General features: G+C 52.9%; 6 protein-coding genes across 6 annotated transcripts; 2 read left to right on the forward strand and 4 right to left on the reverse strand.

Moving 5' to 3' along the window:
• Nucleotides 1-35: 35 nt before the first annotated feature.
• Nucleotides 36-1679, reverse strand: MAA_10727 (HET-domain-containing protein; the record flags this gene model as incomplete). The annotated part of the gene is made up of 3 exons (XM_011412445.1): nt 36-994; nt 1074-1089; nt 1344-1679. 3 exons carry the CDS (start codon nt 1677-1679, stop codon nt 36-38), a joined length of 1311 nt encoding a protein of 436 aa, XP_011410747.1.
• Nucleotides 1680-2194: 515 nt separating this feature from the next.
• MAA_01742 (carboxylesterase family protein) lies at nt 2195-4369 on the reverse strand (the record flags this gene model as incomplete). Its single annotated transcript, XM_007819740.2, has 2 exons — nt 2195-3897; nt 3979-4369. The coding sequence occupies 2 exons, from the start codon at nt 4367-4369 to the stop codon at nt 2195-2197; spliced, it is 2094 nt and encodes a 697-aa protein (XP_007817931.2).
• A 940-nt stretch (nt 4370-5309) lies between these two features.
• MAA_01741 (DASH complex subunit Dad2) lies at nt 5310-5838 on the reverse strand (the record flags this gene model as incomplete). The annotated part of the gene is made up of 3 exons (XM_007819739.1): nt 5310-5482; nt 5546-5605; nt 5658-5838. 3 exons carry the CDS (start codon nt 5836-5838, stop codon nt 5310-5312), a joined length of 414 nt encoding a protein of 137 aa, XP_007817930.1.
• A 437-nt stretch (nt 5839-6275) lies between these two features.
• Nucleotides 6276-8305, forward strand: MAA_01740 (shugoshin; the record flags this gene model as incomplete). Its single annotated transcript, XM_007819738.2, has 3 exons — nt 6276-6324; nt 6399-6828; nt 6886-8305. The coding sequence occupies 3 exons, from the start codon at nt 6276-6278 to the stop codon at nt 8303-8305; spliced, it is 1899 nt and encodes a 632-aa protein (XP_007817929.2).
• Nucleotides 8306-8745: 440 nt separating this feature from the next.
• On the reverse strand, nt 8746-9523 carry MAA_01739 (MJ0936 family phosphodiesterase; the record flags this gene model as incomplete). Its single annotated transcript, XM_007819737.1, has 3 exons — nt 8746-8871; nt 8939-9349; nt 9455-9523. The coding sequence occupies 3 exons, from the start codon at nt 9521-9523 to the stop codon at nt 8746-8748; spliced, it is 606 nt and encodes a 201-aa protein (XP_007817928.1).
• A 1211-nt stretch (nt 9524-10734) lies between these two features.
• Nucleotides 10735-14573, forward strand: MAA_01738 (ribosomal RNA-processing protein 12; the record flags this gene model as incomplete). The annotated part of the gene is made up of 2 exons (XM_007819736.1): nt 10735-10803; nt 10884-14573. 2 exons carry the CDS (start codon nt 10735-10737, stop codon nt 14571-14573), a joined length of 3759 nt encoding a protein of 1252 aa, XP_007817927.1.
• Nucleotides 14574-15185: the final 612 nt, after the last annotated feature.

The following is a 15185-nucleotide window of genomic DNA, read 5'->3' on the forward strand; positions in this document are numbered from 1 at the left end:
TCTCTTCGCATGGAAGCTAATATTGTACCCAAGCTCTATTCCCTATATTGCCCGCTCACGCCCATCCCTTGACTCAACTCCATCCGATCCCACCAAAACTTACACTGGGCCATTTCCTCGTCGGTCAGAATCCTCTTGCGCACGGCTACGCCCTCACTCTTCCCGCCGGCAGCCTCGTCGTTCCCCTTTCCAAACACCAACAACTCCCCGCCGCCGCGCCCATCGCCAAATGGGCTTTGAAACCTCGGCCACGACGTAATCTCCCCCGTCGGCGAGACCATAAACTGCCCCCAGCGAGACGCCATCTCCTCCGCCACGGCCACCAGTCTCCGCTGACCTCTGAGCGTTTCCATGTCGTGCGCGACAACCGGCGCCTGGTCGCCATGCGACGCGGCACCGAACGGCTCTGACGTAGCCGCGTACTCGTACAGGTAGACCCTCGCGCCGGCGCAGGACAGCCTATGCGCCGTGTGCAGAACGGGGCATATATATGCGTAGTGGGCGTACGCCTCGTGCAGACGGCGGAACTGCGCGCCGTGCCTGCAGCCGGGCGCGTTCTCGTACGGCTTCGAAGGGCCCGTCACGGCATCCGGGTACAGCCGTTCCAGGGCGTCGAGATGGCCGCCCGTGAGGGAGGGCACGAGCGCGGAGAACTGGGCGTTCGTAGCGAGGTCCAGGGGCACGAACTGCGTCCCCTCGTGGGAGCAGAACCCCGTGATGACGGAGAGCGTCCTGGCCCAGTCCGACCTGCACAGCGCGTCCACCTGCCGGAGGGGGATGTCGGGAATCACGCCGCCCGCGCCGTCGACGACCGGCTGGAACGGCCACGTCGACGACGACACCCGCCGGGAGGTCGCGCAGTGGACGGGCCTCCTCCTCCTCCTCGCCGCCGCGCGTGCCGGGGGCAAAGGACCGACCGGGCAGTCGGCGCCCCGGACTCGAGAATGGCCTCGGTGAAGGCCAGAGGAGCCGGGTGCACGAGGTGATGGCCAATCTAACCAAAGTCGAGCTTCAGCATGCCCCCCATTTTACCCAGAACCACCATGACAGCACCGAGCAGAGAGGGAACTTACAGAATGCGCCCCGGCACTAACACCCATGAGCGTCACGTCTTCCCCCGCCGCCAAACGCCCCGGCCCATCTCACCACCCAGTCCACGGCGGCCCTCTGGTCCCTCAGCCCGAGATTCAACTCGACGCCCGCGTCCCCCTCCCCGCCGTCGCCGGTCTTGAAGCCAAGCCCCGCGCGCCACCACGAGAACATCTCTCGGTGCCCACGCCACCAGCGAGGCGAGATCCCGCTCCAGCGGGTGGCCGAACAAGTATGCCCCTCCGTGGATGTACACCAACGGGCAACTTGGTGTCCCCCGACGACGAGTCGGATGACGGCTTGGACGGGCGGAAAATGTTCAGTCGCAGTGTCCCCTCTTCGGTTTCAAACGATGCCATCGGACAGGGCACGTACTTGCCCACGTTTTGGGCGTCCAGGACACGGCCCTTGTTGACGGGGGCACACGACTGCGCTGGCCGGAACCTCTCGGCTGTCGCATAAGTAATCCCGTAGAAGATGTCGAGGGGTTTGGGATATGCCTCGGATGCGGGCTGGCGCTTGCCAATTATCACGCCTTCGTTGACCGGGACCGCAACGCTGGCTTCACTACACCCAGCTTGATCCGCCATCTTCACCGCCCTAAACTGACTGTGAGCCAGTACAGGCTCTGCGGCTCCAAAAGGGATCGTAGGGATCTGAATTTCGGACGTGTGCCGCGTCTGTCTTGACGGCAAGTAGATGGCGTGTCGTTGAAGTAGAGCGTCATGTCATGGTTTGGTCACCGGTGTGGGGCTGGAATCTCTATCTTTGATAGACGTGCAGTCTAACTCGGCGTGGCAAGCAAGGGGTTGAGGGCCATTCATCACACGAGCGTATATAGGATACACAATTGCTCTGCTATATGTATTCTGCGCAGCCGTGCGAACCTGCCTTCGGCTTGTGATGTTTTGGCTGATAATCCAAATCTTATAAATACATGCCAAAATAACAATAACGCCAATGCCCTGGTAACCCTTTTACCCCTGCAAACGCCCCCGTCAACAAACAGATAAACAAGACGGCAGAAACAAAGAGCCACAGCGGCTCAAAGAAGCACGGGGCCGATACTGTACAATATAGTGTCAAAACTGAAAGCCAGACAATTTCAAGCTTTCACCTCCTTTCCGGCTTCCTGTGTCGCCTTCGCCCGCTTGGCTGCCAGGTCCCTCAGACGTTTCTTCTCGGCCCACTCCCGACTCGCAATTCTAGAACGCTCAGCAGCTTGTTCCCGTGCCGTCTTGGCCGCAAGCTCTCTCTCTCGCTTGGTTTTTTCCCTATCCTGCGTGTAGCAGTTGTCTCGTGTGAAAATGTCCTTGCCTCGTTGTCTCTGCACGTGTAGTTCCTCCAACGATACCGAAATCCGCTTGCCACCTGCACTACCCGTTGACGTCGAAGCTGCTCGACTCTCTTCAGTGGCAGAAGCTATGGTCGAATTTCGTCCCCGCGTCTGGGAGGAATTGTCAACCTGAGAGGGTACTGGGACGGAACGGACAACACCAACAGACATGCGCTTTCGTTGAGCACCCTGGCTGTCATTCTCGCCATTTGCTTCCGGGGATGCTCTACTCTGGCGAGCGCGGCTTGTCAGTGTTTCCCGGGGTAGCGTAGACGGCCCAATACTGTGTCGTACAGGTCGAGCCTTAAACTCTCGTCGTTTTCGCTGCTCTTCTTCCTCCGCTTTCAGTTTGGCCTCCCGTTCCTCTCGCTTGCGGCGAGAGATGGCTTCGCCTGGCAACTCAAACGTCGGTTTGGGCAAAGGCTTATTCGTGACTCTTGGTTTTGGGATAGCAGCCTGGGTTCTCTGGGCCTCTGCCTGCTGCTGAGCTTGACGAGCCTCGCGTTGCTCCTTCAGGCGACGTGCTACAGCCTCGCCTGGCAACTCAAATTTAGGCACAGTAGGTGGTTTGGCAGACTTGATAGGATGCTTTGGTGTACTGAGGCGATTAATGCTGGATTGGCTACGAGAAACGCTGGATTCTGACTTTTGGCTCTCTGATGATTCTTGCTGCGCGCGTCTCTTTCCACGGAGCGTCAAGGATGCGGATCTTCTCAAGTAGGGCCGCGCTTTCTGGGAGGGCCTTGCACGGACTGTCGCGGAGCACCCAGCAACAGAAGCTTCCTTGGATTTCGCAGGGGCCGATGGTGTCACACCAGAAGGAGTCACGGGATTAGGCTCGGAAGCCTGCGTGTTGGCGGTTGTCGACCCGCGAGGGAGAGTTAGATCGTGGATTGCCTCGAGCTCCTCTTCAAGCCTGTCCAACTCTTCCAGGGAATCCTCAATTCGAGGGATTGAAAAGGATCCGGTTCGTGACGAGCCAGCCACCACGCTCGGACTATTTTCGCTCATGACCGTGAGAGACGGCGAAATCGCCTGCTCGACCATAGTCACTACTTCGGGAGCCTTTAGCGGAGTGCCAGGATAAGGAGGTGGTGGCGCCTGCGACATTGCCAAAAAGACGGGACTGTCTGCGCTCCTCGTACCATCCATGGTCAGAGGAGTAGGGTATGAATCTTTGTTAAGCGGTGTTGCTAAAAGGGTATATATGTCAGTTGCGATTCCAGACCCGGTTTGGGAGGTGCGACGTCGCCTGACAGGCAGCAAATTGCAGCCATAGAGTTGACTCCTAGACTCGCTTCCCGCATTGTACTCGTCTTGAGGGCCACTGGCTGTTTGGGAACTTGCTTCTGCAGGATACGTCATGATCCATTCGAACTGACCTGCGAGATGTTTCTCGACTTGTCCTTCGAGAGCAGATTTTGGGTCCAGAATACCAGCGAGGTGGTCTTCATTCAGTTTTGTATGATAACCTGGCCGCACATGTCAGACCACGAATGTTGATCCAAGGTGTCTTCGACTCAGTAGTGAGCTCAAAGTGGACTGTAACTCACCATTCACCTTGTCGTCTTTTGTGGCTGGTGAAATAGCAACAAGATTCTCTTCAGGCTCTATGAGGCTGCTAGTTTCTTCTGGAACGGCACCGAGAGGCTCAAACGTCTCCGAATCAATTTGCGGACGTCGGGCACGGCTTGCTCGCCTGTTGCTCTGAGTCTTGGCCGCCTTGTTCTCTGGCGAAGTCGGGTCCCTTCGCGGACTCTTTGCCAGAACTGCAGGTGTTACTCGATTCTGGCTTTGGCCATGCGACAGCTCTTTAAGCACGTCGCTGTTCCCAGTGGCGTCGACATGGGCGTGTTTGTCCGGGGTCAAAGACCTGTCGTCAAAAATGTCGAAGCTTTGGGCGTCATGGCGATGCGATGAATTGAGAGCCACGGCTCGTGACATGTTCTTGTAGCCAGGCCACCAATGCCTTGAAATGACCCTGGAAAACTCCGTAATGCGTCAAGGTTCCACGCAGTCAGTCAGGGGCAGATTGTGACTAGACACCCCGTAATTATTGGTGGCGATGCGTATATGTAATTTCGCGGACAACCCGGACAAGGCAGGGATGGTCAGGGCCCAACGGGGTTTCTACGCAATCGGTATCAATTGATGAGGATGCGGTTTTTAATGTTGGCTTATGTCTGCTAGGCTGCAAGGGCATAGCAATGGTGAGTTTGAAAGACAATGCAAGCTATCGGAAGCAGTAAACGGTTTGGAGGAGAGTTGGATGTTGAATGTTTTGTTTACACAAGACAGTGGAGCATCTGCAGACGTGTGTTGCTTAGCTACTCCGTACCCCAGTCCTTCTTTCTTTCCCCTCTGTCATCTGCCGAGCACACAAACTTAATCTGTGCCTTGGCACGCAGCACTCCGGTCGGCAGCGTTGCAAGTGCTTTCCCCTCAAGCCCCTCTTCAATTGCTGACGACAGGCAGGCGAGGAAGCGCAATAAATCGAGGTCCCCTCAGTTAGGCAGGTCATCCGGGTACATATCCTCATTTTCCTCGTTGCTCGACACCCGTTACGCCACACCAGCACCGACGCCACCAGACGCGTTTCATCGCGTGGTGTTTGATGATGGCCCCGCTTCAACGGTTGCTTCAACGTTGTCGCTGCCCGATGCTTGTACATAAACAAGTAAGCGGCCTGCCTGATCGGCATTGTGCAGAGTGTGGCAGCCACTTGGCCGGCACGAAGGCAAGCAACTGCGATGTCCCTGCCTTTTCAAACCCCCAACGTAGGAAGCTGCCAGTCTTTGATGACCGCAGGGTATGAGACGGCCTCGAGAGGGATCGCGGGCACAACCTATCCGCCTAGAGGAATTCATTCGTGTGCATGGCCAACTCATGTGTTCGCAGTTGAATCGCCCTCCACAGCAGCAGCTTCAATGGCATCGGCCTGAGCTTGTAATGTTGGTGCATGCTCAGTTGGTATTCGCACGAGAGTTTGGGGAAGTGATTCGTTGGATGCAGATGCATCCTCCATGGTAGTGTCGTTCGATGGTTTTGCGAGTTTTGCTGCGAAAAAAAAAAAGACATGATTAGCAAAAGTAGATGATTGATGTTTATTTTTGAACGTACTAGATGCCATATTAATCGCTCGTAGCACATTATGCCAATTACCCATAACAGCTGCTACCGCTGCACAAAAGTTAGCAAAAATCGTTCTGTTCATCAACGGTCGATGCCATACCCTCGGTCCCATCAGACAGAGTCGTCAATTTCTGCTCCAGCGCCTCCATTTGATTGGACACTGCAGCACTGAGGTCTCGAAGCTCTCTCAAGCTCTGTAATTCGGCCTTCTTTTCCTCGATTCGCGCAAGCAGGGCTGGCGACGGTGAAGCAGACGATGTGGAGCTACTGGGAGCTCGCATGTGCGACGAAAGCGACCTTGTAGGATATGACATAATGTGAGTGCCTGCGTGCTGGCTGCGAACTATTTGATCAAGCACAAATGCTATCGTGACATTCAGATCTTGGAGTTCCCCCCACGCGCCTTCAGTCTTCTTTCTTCAGTCTGCATTCCAAAAGGGCTGGTGGGGCTTCACCCACTCACGTGCGTTGCCGCCAGTAACCCAGCAACCAGCTGTGGGCCTCGCATTGATTTGTTGCCAGACCGGCCCAAAATGTAAATATGAATGACAGACAACACCAGAAATTCTGGGAGCTGGCCGGCCACGGTAGACCGACTAACACAACAACTCGCTCTACAGTACCTCCAACTTGCATTGCTCCCTGGTACCGACAATCTCAGATCCGTTCGAAGATATAAGCCATACTCTTTTCACACGTACAGGGCACACTATGAGCTATGGCGAGGCTCAACGAAGTACCAATGTCTTCGGACAGCCTCGAAACGCGTGCGTACAATGCCATTTGCCACTCCATACTCTGTCTCATTATTGGCTTGGATATTGACGAAATGTTGCAACAGTTCGCAAGAAGATGTTACGACAGAATAGGGATCTCGCAAAATCAAACAATGTACGCGCTTTGCGGATCAGAGAGTTGGAAAGTGAATGCGCCCTCATGCTTTCTGAGAACTTGGAGCTTCGAAGTCGCATCCTGGAACTCGAGAAACAGGTCGAAGACAACGAGGCGAGACGGATCGCAGATCATGCGCTGGCAATCAAGGCCAAGCTGGAATCGCAACTAACGGAATGGGGGACGCTCTTGTCCGGGTTGGGCTTGGAACCCCCTATGAAAAGACATTCTCCTCGAATTCGGAAATCTATCAAACAACGCATGAGCTACATTGCAGGTAGACCTAGCCCTTCTCAACGGAGATTGCGCGATGTTGCTAGGGATATCGAAGAGCTGGGCCACATATCTGAAAACAGGTCATCTTCACGGCAATCTCTGAAGTAGGTTATGGTTCCGAACCAGCGCTTGGGTATGAATGCTAATAAGGTGCATCACAGCCCTGAACAAATCCGGGCTCTGAGATCTGAAGCCGACTCTGCCGAAGTAGAGCCTCCCGCCAAACAACCACTGATTGAACAGGAGCCAACAAAAGTCGACTCTCCTCCACGAGCTACATTAGCAACAAAGGACGTATCCAGTCCGAGGAGACTAATAGAGCCCCCGATTTCACTTCCATCTCCCCGATCCAGTAAAATAGCGGATGCGCCGTTACCATCGCCGGAAAAGAAGAGAACGGAACCTAGTCACCGACGACAAAATCCTATACTACAACCTAGCACACCGGCACCAGAGCATATCGCCGCTCCAGTCAAGACCGGATCAAAAAGGAAATTCGCACAGGATGAGACAGAAAACACCGCACCCCGACAATTGACGAATGAGAATATAGCACCGCGGGGTATGGCAGACAAGGTTTCTATTCGAGAAAAGGCTGGAGGCAAGACATTAAAGGAACTTGCGTATATGAGGAAAGAAGCTCGAGAGAAACATGTGACTACTGGCAATAGTCGCAAACCCCTGGCTTCAAAGAGTACCAATGACGATGTTAGCTCACCCCGAAAGAATCCCAAACCAATTGCGATAGACGAGGTTGGCACGGCAAAAGCAGAGCTGGCAAAGTCGAAGCCGACCAAGGAACGAACGAAATCCAAGGCCAAGATGAATGCTGCCGCCAAACTAGAAATTCCCCCGCCGGTCACGAAGACTGTGATAGCTGACCTGGCCACAACGGTCTCAGAACCAGCCGTGACGTCGCCAAATTCACCGGAACCAGCGCCTGGAGGGGATGACCCAAGAGGTGATACTCCGCCACCTGCTGATATATTTTTGAATGGCGAGACTTCGCGGGCGAGCAGAAGGAATAGGACAACTATCAGCTACGCAGAACCAAACCTCAGAGATAAGATGAGGCGGCCAACCAAGGAGCTCTTTGATGCAGTGGCGGGAGAGGGCAAATATGCTCGGAGGGCCAGTCAATGTGATCTATCAACGTCTGAGGGTCCCAAGATTAAGCGTGAGTCTGACGTTGGGGATTCTTTGAGGCGCATTCCTCCCGCAAGCGACGAGTTTGAGGCCCCAGAGCCGGGAAGCATTTCAGCTAGTCCTCTCGCAAAGAAGAGCTCGGCCCAAGACGCATCTGCAGCGGTCATTACAGAACGTCGTCGGCCGGCCTCAAGGGCGGGCGAGTTTGCCGCAGATCTCAACCTTGAAGCCGATGAAAACGAGAGCGGCGACGTTGATGTCTATGAGTTTACCAGCTCATCACCACAGATCGATAACAATGCACCTGCGGAGACGACAAGGGCCACACGACGTCGGGGGGCAAATACGCGGCGGCGATCAGCAGCCGTTGATAGTGAGGAGGACAGCTCTGTCAAGGAGCGAAGTGTGTCTCGGCGGCGAAGCATGATGGTATAATGATGACTTCCATATTAGGGCGTCTGACCCTTTTTTTATTTTAAAAATCAAAGCGACGTTTACGACTCATGAGCACTGGCATTCCAGCTTTGTTTACGGGGAGTTGATTCATGGCGTGGAATTGGATGCATCATTTTGGCGAAAGACTGATTGTATGAATTTTGTTTGAATGCTCGAGATACCAAGCGATGAAGGTTGTGGGTTCTTTCTTGTATTTACATATTGTGGCTTTCATTTCCTTGGCCTTTTGCGGCCCTTCAGTTGGAATAGAGCATCTCCGTTTGGAGAATTCTTGGATACCTAGATTCATTCATTATGTCTGCTATGATTGTGCGGGTATCTGTCAAGCCTTTTGTCCGCTCCAAGTATAGTATGCTGGAATATGGGTGAAGTCATGGAATTTAGAGGGGATGGCGATTATTCCGGAGTGAGTCGGTTCATCATGATGAATTGGCGGCCGGTTCGACTGGTTTCGTATATGTAACTTTCTCCACAGCAACATTTTCGTTGCCCTTGTCATCTTTGCGGAGTTGGTAGACGTACAGCGTCAGCGAAATACCTTGGACCTGTATTATTTTGTCAATGTAAGCATTCCCAGGCGTGCAGACACACGGCGCCACAGCCTCAACGTACATCCATCAGGCAAAAGCTGGGCATAGGATCCTCCCCTACGCCGCCCCACGAATTCAAGAATGCCCCCGTTGCGCTTCCCGGGTTGACGAAAAATTTGTCCATGTACTCGAATGCGTCGAACTTGTGGGTGCCCCCCCAGCACAGCACGTCGACATCTAGCCGGTTTGCTTCTGCCAGAAGCAGGTCGGGCTCGCTGGAGACGAGGGTGAACCCTTCGAGGAAGCCGATCCTGATGCTTCCGTGGGTGACGACCTGTGTGAGCGGGAGGGAGGTGGCTTCCACATCGTTGCGGCCCTTGACGATTTTGAGGTCCGGCGTTATGGAGCGGAGGTATTCGTACGTGTGCTTGTCGGTAAGGTTGCCGAGGCAGAGGGTCTGGCCGATTTTGCCGGGAGCGAGGAGTTTTTTAAACTGTACGGGTTAGCAACGTGGCTTTCCCTAATGCTTTGGGTCGAGCTTCAGAGCGAGACGAGCGCGAGGATGGGAATGGCGACGTGGAGGAGGAGCAGGGTGTACCTTGGCTGGGATGTCGAGGGCGCGGTCTGGGATGTGTAGGTCCCCGATGACGAGGATGAGGAAGGCCATGGCGTTGCGGACGGAGGAGCGGGTGCGATGTCTTGGTGGACGTTTGAAGTCGGAAGCGCAGATGTCGAGCTGGAGGGGTATCGAGAGCTCTAAGGGTTGAACTGAGCACCTTTGGGATGCCAATCGTCATCAGCCTCGCCGGACCCACTATACGTCCATGCCGCGACAATCCAATGGCTCAACTTGGTCATGAGTAGACATGACACTAGAGTCATGCCGATGTATTTAAAATGGAATGTGAAGAGTCCAGGGCCGCCTATGGCGAATCAATTCGTCACGGATAGCCAACGTGAGCAACATCGATTGCACCCCGCGAGTCTGACTATATTGGATAATCTCGCTTGGTCCACGGATGGAAAGCTCTACTTCATCACCGGCACCACAGACACATATATACTGTCCAAAATCGTGGTGTCGGTATAATCAATTATCGAACCATGGCCACAGCTTTAAACCCGCAAATCTGAATCATGACTTCCGGGTGAGTTTGCAATGTGTCCAAGACAGGAGCACGAGATGAAGGCGCAGACGTTTTAGATCGACATGTTGATGAGAATTGGGAAACGTTGCGATTTGTACTTGCAACGTACGGATATCTGCGGGATACGGTTTTGTATACAAGCCCCATTAGCCATTCCTCGGGACGGAATTTTTGATGGCGCGTATTATCAATGTAGACGCTCATGTCGTGCTTCAAAAGACATCTTGTTGCCAGTCAAAAGGGGAGGTGAGACGGGCAGGGCATAGGTCCTACCTCGTAGTAAAGTACTTAAGTACATAGTAGCAAACGACTTAGGACATCTCTAAAGCAACAAACAATCGTTTAAATAGTACGCTATAAAAATATAGATTGAAGGTCTTAATGCAGCTCTTTACACTGTCAAGCCCTAGTGATCAATCGTGTAGATGACATGGAGTCATTCCTTGGCGCTGTTGGTGGGATGTGGATGTGATGGCTAGAGATGTAGGGTATGAAGCATCAATGATACCGGACCACTGGCACCTTGACTTTTTGTACCGTCGGCCCCACCCTGCAGCTCTGTCATCCAGTTGCCAGCCAGCCAGCCCGCCAGTTATCGATAAGGATTTTTTTTTTGTGATACCAGAGTCTGCACAAGCAGAGAAAGACCAGGGACACGAGGGACACCGCCTCATTTTTTGCAGCCCACCACCACCATATACATCTTTTTTGCCTGTGTGTCTGCGACAAGATGTCGACACCGACTTTGGCTGAAAAGTTGGATAAGATCAAGTCCCCTGGTCTGGAAGGTCAGAAGAGGGTAAGGTTCCATTGAAACAAAAAAAATCGTAGCTCCATAATCCCAGAACAATTGGCTGACATTGCAATCTATGCCTCCAGAATGTGGTCGTCCTCCAAGCAGTCGAGTCAACCATTAAAGAACAAAATGCCGCCCCGACCCCGACCGGCTATTTCGCAGCCCTCCTAGCCTTACTACAACAGGCAATAAGCAATGGAAGTGTAAACACCGAACTTGCCACGCCCGTCGTCTACCTCTTGGACACTGTGACGCCGTACACCCCGCAGCCTCTACTCCGATCCAGGTTCACTCAGATCCTTACGCTACTCGCACCCGTGCTGTTGATGCAAGATGCCGAAGCTATCCTGATCAGGACATCTACCGGCTGCTTGGAATCCCTGCTCCTCGCCCAGGATGCGCCGTCGTGGGAGCTTTCTGTGTCCCAGATTGGACCGCGCCGCGCAGTTGCCGGCTTGCTCAACCTTTCTCTGGACCATCGGCCAAAGATTCGAAAGCGAGCACAAGACGCCCTCAAGAAGGTGCTCAAGAACCCTCCCCCTAGCCCGTCATTGGATCACCCGGCTGCCGATATGTGCGCGCAAACTGCGCTGAAGAATTTGGAGGACCTGGCCGGCAAGGCTGCCGATGCGCGAAAGGGCAAGAAATCATCCGATACCACTCACGATCCGGCCCTGATCCATGCGCTTCACCTAGTGAAGACTGTGGCGACGGCGAGTGGCGGCTGGCCCAGCACAAAGATTGAATCTTTGTGTGAGCTATTACTAGGCATCGCCAAGACTGGTAACGAATACATGACCATGGCTGGCTTCGAAATTTTCGAGTTAATATTTGAGAGCATGAGTGCCGAGGTTTCTTCATCCAAGTTGCCGCGGCTTATGGAGATTATCTCAGAACTGCGTCCCGCCGCCAACGACACCCAACTTGTTCCGCCTTGGTTGGCTATTCTGTCACGAGGATTCGATGTTTCTGCTCAGGTCGAGCCAGATGAGACTTTTCAAAAGTTGCCCGAGTTGTTCGCCATGATTGCACAATTCCTGGAATCACATTCTGAAAACATTCGAATCTCAGCTTCAGAGTGTTTGGTGTCCTTCATGGCTAACTGTATTCCTCAGCAAGTCATCCTAGGACCATCGATATACGAAGAGAAGATTTTGGACAAGATCACAAAGACTGCCGAGTCTCTACTAACCGTGCAGTACCAGGCTGCTTGGCTGCAGACCTTCAATGTACTCGGCGCCATGTTCACCTCCCTTCGATGGCAGTCTTACCCAAGGATGATGAACATCACCAAGACGATTGGCGAAATTCGCGAAAACTCTTCATTTCGAAATAAGAAGGAAGCCGATGAAATTATCGGACAAGCCGTGCAGGCCATGGGACCTGAAGCAGTCCTTACTGCTCTTCCCCTCAACATTATCAAACCAGTCAAGGGACAGGCTGGACGCGCATGGATGTTCCCCATTTTGCGAGACTACGTTAGCAACACCGAGTTGGACCACTTCAAGACCGAAATGGTCCCCCTTAGCGAGCTTATGTTCCAGAAAGTTTTAGATCACGGCTCAGCAGACAAGACTATGGAAATCAAAATCTACGAGACGTTGGTGCAGCAAATTTGGGCGACGCTACCTGGATACTGCGATCTTCCCATGGATCTCATGGAAGCCTTTGACCAAGGTTTTGCCGAAATGCTTGCCAACCTCTTGTATAAGCAAGTCGAGCTACGATTGGATATCTGCCGAGCTCTGAAGACCTTGGTCGAGTCAAATCAGGCTATTGCAAGCATAGGAGACGAAGAAGAGGACTTCATGCTCCAAAGCAGAGTCTCCCGCGACACCGCCCGGAAGAATCTCACATATCTCGGACAATTTGCCGGCAACATGCTTGCTGTCCTATTCAACGTGTACACGCAGACACTACCTCAAAGCAGAGGCCCTATCCTCCAAACCGTCAATGCATTTCTCAGCATCACACCTCCCCAAGAGGTTGTTGAGACTTTTGACCGTGTGAGCAAGATGCTAGCTGCAGAGCTCGAGAACACACAGAAGCCCGGGGAGAAGGGAAAGGGCTCAAAGGCCAAGGACCATATGCCATCCACCGCTCAGACTCTGATGGATCTCGTAATTACGATGTCGACCTACCTTCCACGCGACAGCTTCGCCGCACTGTTTGAGATTGCCGCTGTAATCATTTACAGAGAGGACGAACCACAGCTTCAGAAGAAGGCATATAAACTTATTCCCCGCTTGGCCACTTCTGAGCTCGGCAAAGCTGCTCTTCAAGAGAGAAATACCGACTTGCAGCAGTTAGTCCTGTCTAGCTCTGAAAAGGTATCTGCTCCCGCTCGGCGAGATCGACTCGCAGCCATTTCCGCTCTCCTCCCGTTCATCTCTGATGATTCTCTACATTTCATCCCCTCTGTACTGAGTGAAGTCGTTATCTGTTGCAAGGAAAACAACGAGCGTGCTCGAGAGACTGCCTACGATCTACTTGTTCAAATGGGCCAGCATATGATTGCCGCCAACGGAGCTAAAATTGACAACAGTAAAGTTCGTCACATGCCCGACGACACACCAGCTGGAACTGCCAATATTGAAGAATACTTCACTATGGTTAGCGCCGGTCTGGCTGGCAGCACGCCTCACATGATTTCAGCATCCATTACTGCCATCAGCCGTCTCCTTTATGAGTTCCGCTCCTCCCTGACGGAGCAGACGCTTTCAGATCTTGTCCAAACCATGGACCTCTTTCTCACCTCCAATAACCGCGAAATCGTGAAGAGCTGTCTCGGCTTCGTCAAAATTTGCGTCATCAGTCTCCCCTTGGAGCTGATGATTCCCCGTCTAGCTACCCTCGTCCCCAACCTCATCATCTGGAGTCGCGAACACAAAGGTCACTTCAAAGCCAAAGTCAAGCACATTCTTGAACGCATGGTACGCCGTTTCGGCCACGACCTCATTCACAAGAATTGCCCGGAGGCCGATCGCAAGCTCATCGTCAATATCCGCAAGACCAAGGAACGCACCAAGAAGAAGAAGGAAGCCACTCGTACCGGTCAAGGCGATGATGCCAGTGACGAGTCTGACGAAGAGCAGTCTGGCAAGCGTCAGTATGAGAACGAGTACGATCAGGCACTGTACAGTAGCGACTCCGACGATTCTGCCGCATCAGATGATGAAACGACGGCCCCCCGACAGAAGAAGAAGTCTCAAAAGGGCGGCAAGACATACATCATCGAAGATGACGATGAGCCGCTCGATCTTCTCGACAAGAAAGCCCTGGCTAACATCTCTTCCACCAAACCCCTCAAGAACCGCAACCCTACCAAGTCCAAAGCCAAATTCGACCTTGACGGCAAGCTCATCCTTGGCGCAGACAGCGACGACGAACCTGCAGCCGAAGATGGCATGGACATTGACAAGCCCGAAACCTCGGGAGTAGGTGCCTATGTCGCCGCCCTCAAGGGCAAAGACGCAGCGAAGCGCGGCAGAGGCGGCAAGCTCAAGTTCTCAAATCGCCGCTCTAAAGACGACGAAGACATGGATGAGATGGACGGGGACGACGTCGCCATGATCAAGAGCAAGATGAGTCCCGGCCGCGCCGAAAGAGGTAACAAGTTCCGCGGCAGAGGCGGTATGAAGGGCGGACGTGGTGGACAAGGTGGACGAAGTGGCAAGGGGGGCATTTCGGCCGGGAGAAGAGGGTTAGGCATTGACAAAAGACACGGCGCTCCGGCGCAAGGGATTGGAAAGGGCAGGAGAGGACGGAATTAAAAGGGTTGGACTGAGCTTGATTGAAATTTGCGAGGATGCCATTCTTATAGAATGCTGGCAAGATCGCAAATGGGATACCCGCGTTCGCGATATGGTGTATGTGGCTGGTTGGCAATGTTTTCCTAGGCGTTTCATCGATAAAAGTAGAGCAATATATATATTATATATATGCATATATGACTTTGGACTATTTCTTATGCCAAGATTGCATTCTTTCCAATGCGGAACGGCAGATTGAAGCCTGTAAAGATATGATATGTAATGAATCGATTTACAACCTTTATCAAATTCATCAACGTATTAACCAAACTAAAACGAAGCAGTAAACATGAATTACTCGCCATCGCCAAAACCAAGCCATAAAAGACCCTCTCATAGAATGAAAAATAGTTCTGTCCATTTTCCCTCCTCGTTCTCCCTGCAACCCCTTCCTGGTATCTCAACGCCTCCCCTATTCTCATGCCGGGTATTTCCATCGCACAATCGTTTATTCCAGGCCCGTAAGAAAACAGCCTGTGATGTCGTCACTCATTTCCTTATCGTTATGAAATTGTTCTATGCCAACACCGTCGCTATGCTTTGGAGTCGTTTCTAATTGAATGGAAATAAATG

Source organism: Metarhizium robertsii (assembly GCF_000187425.2).
Source record: "Metarhizium robertsii ARSEF 23 chromosome Unknown MAA_Scf_1, whole genome shotgun sequence".
In the NCBI taxonomy this organism is placed as follows: domain Eukaryota; kingdom Fungi; phylum Ascomycota; class Sordariomycetes; order Hypocreales; family Clavicipitaceae; genus Metarhizium; species Metarhizium robertsii.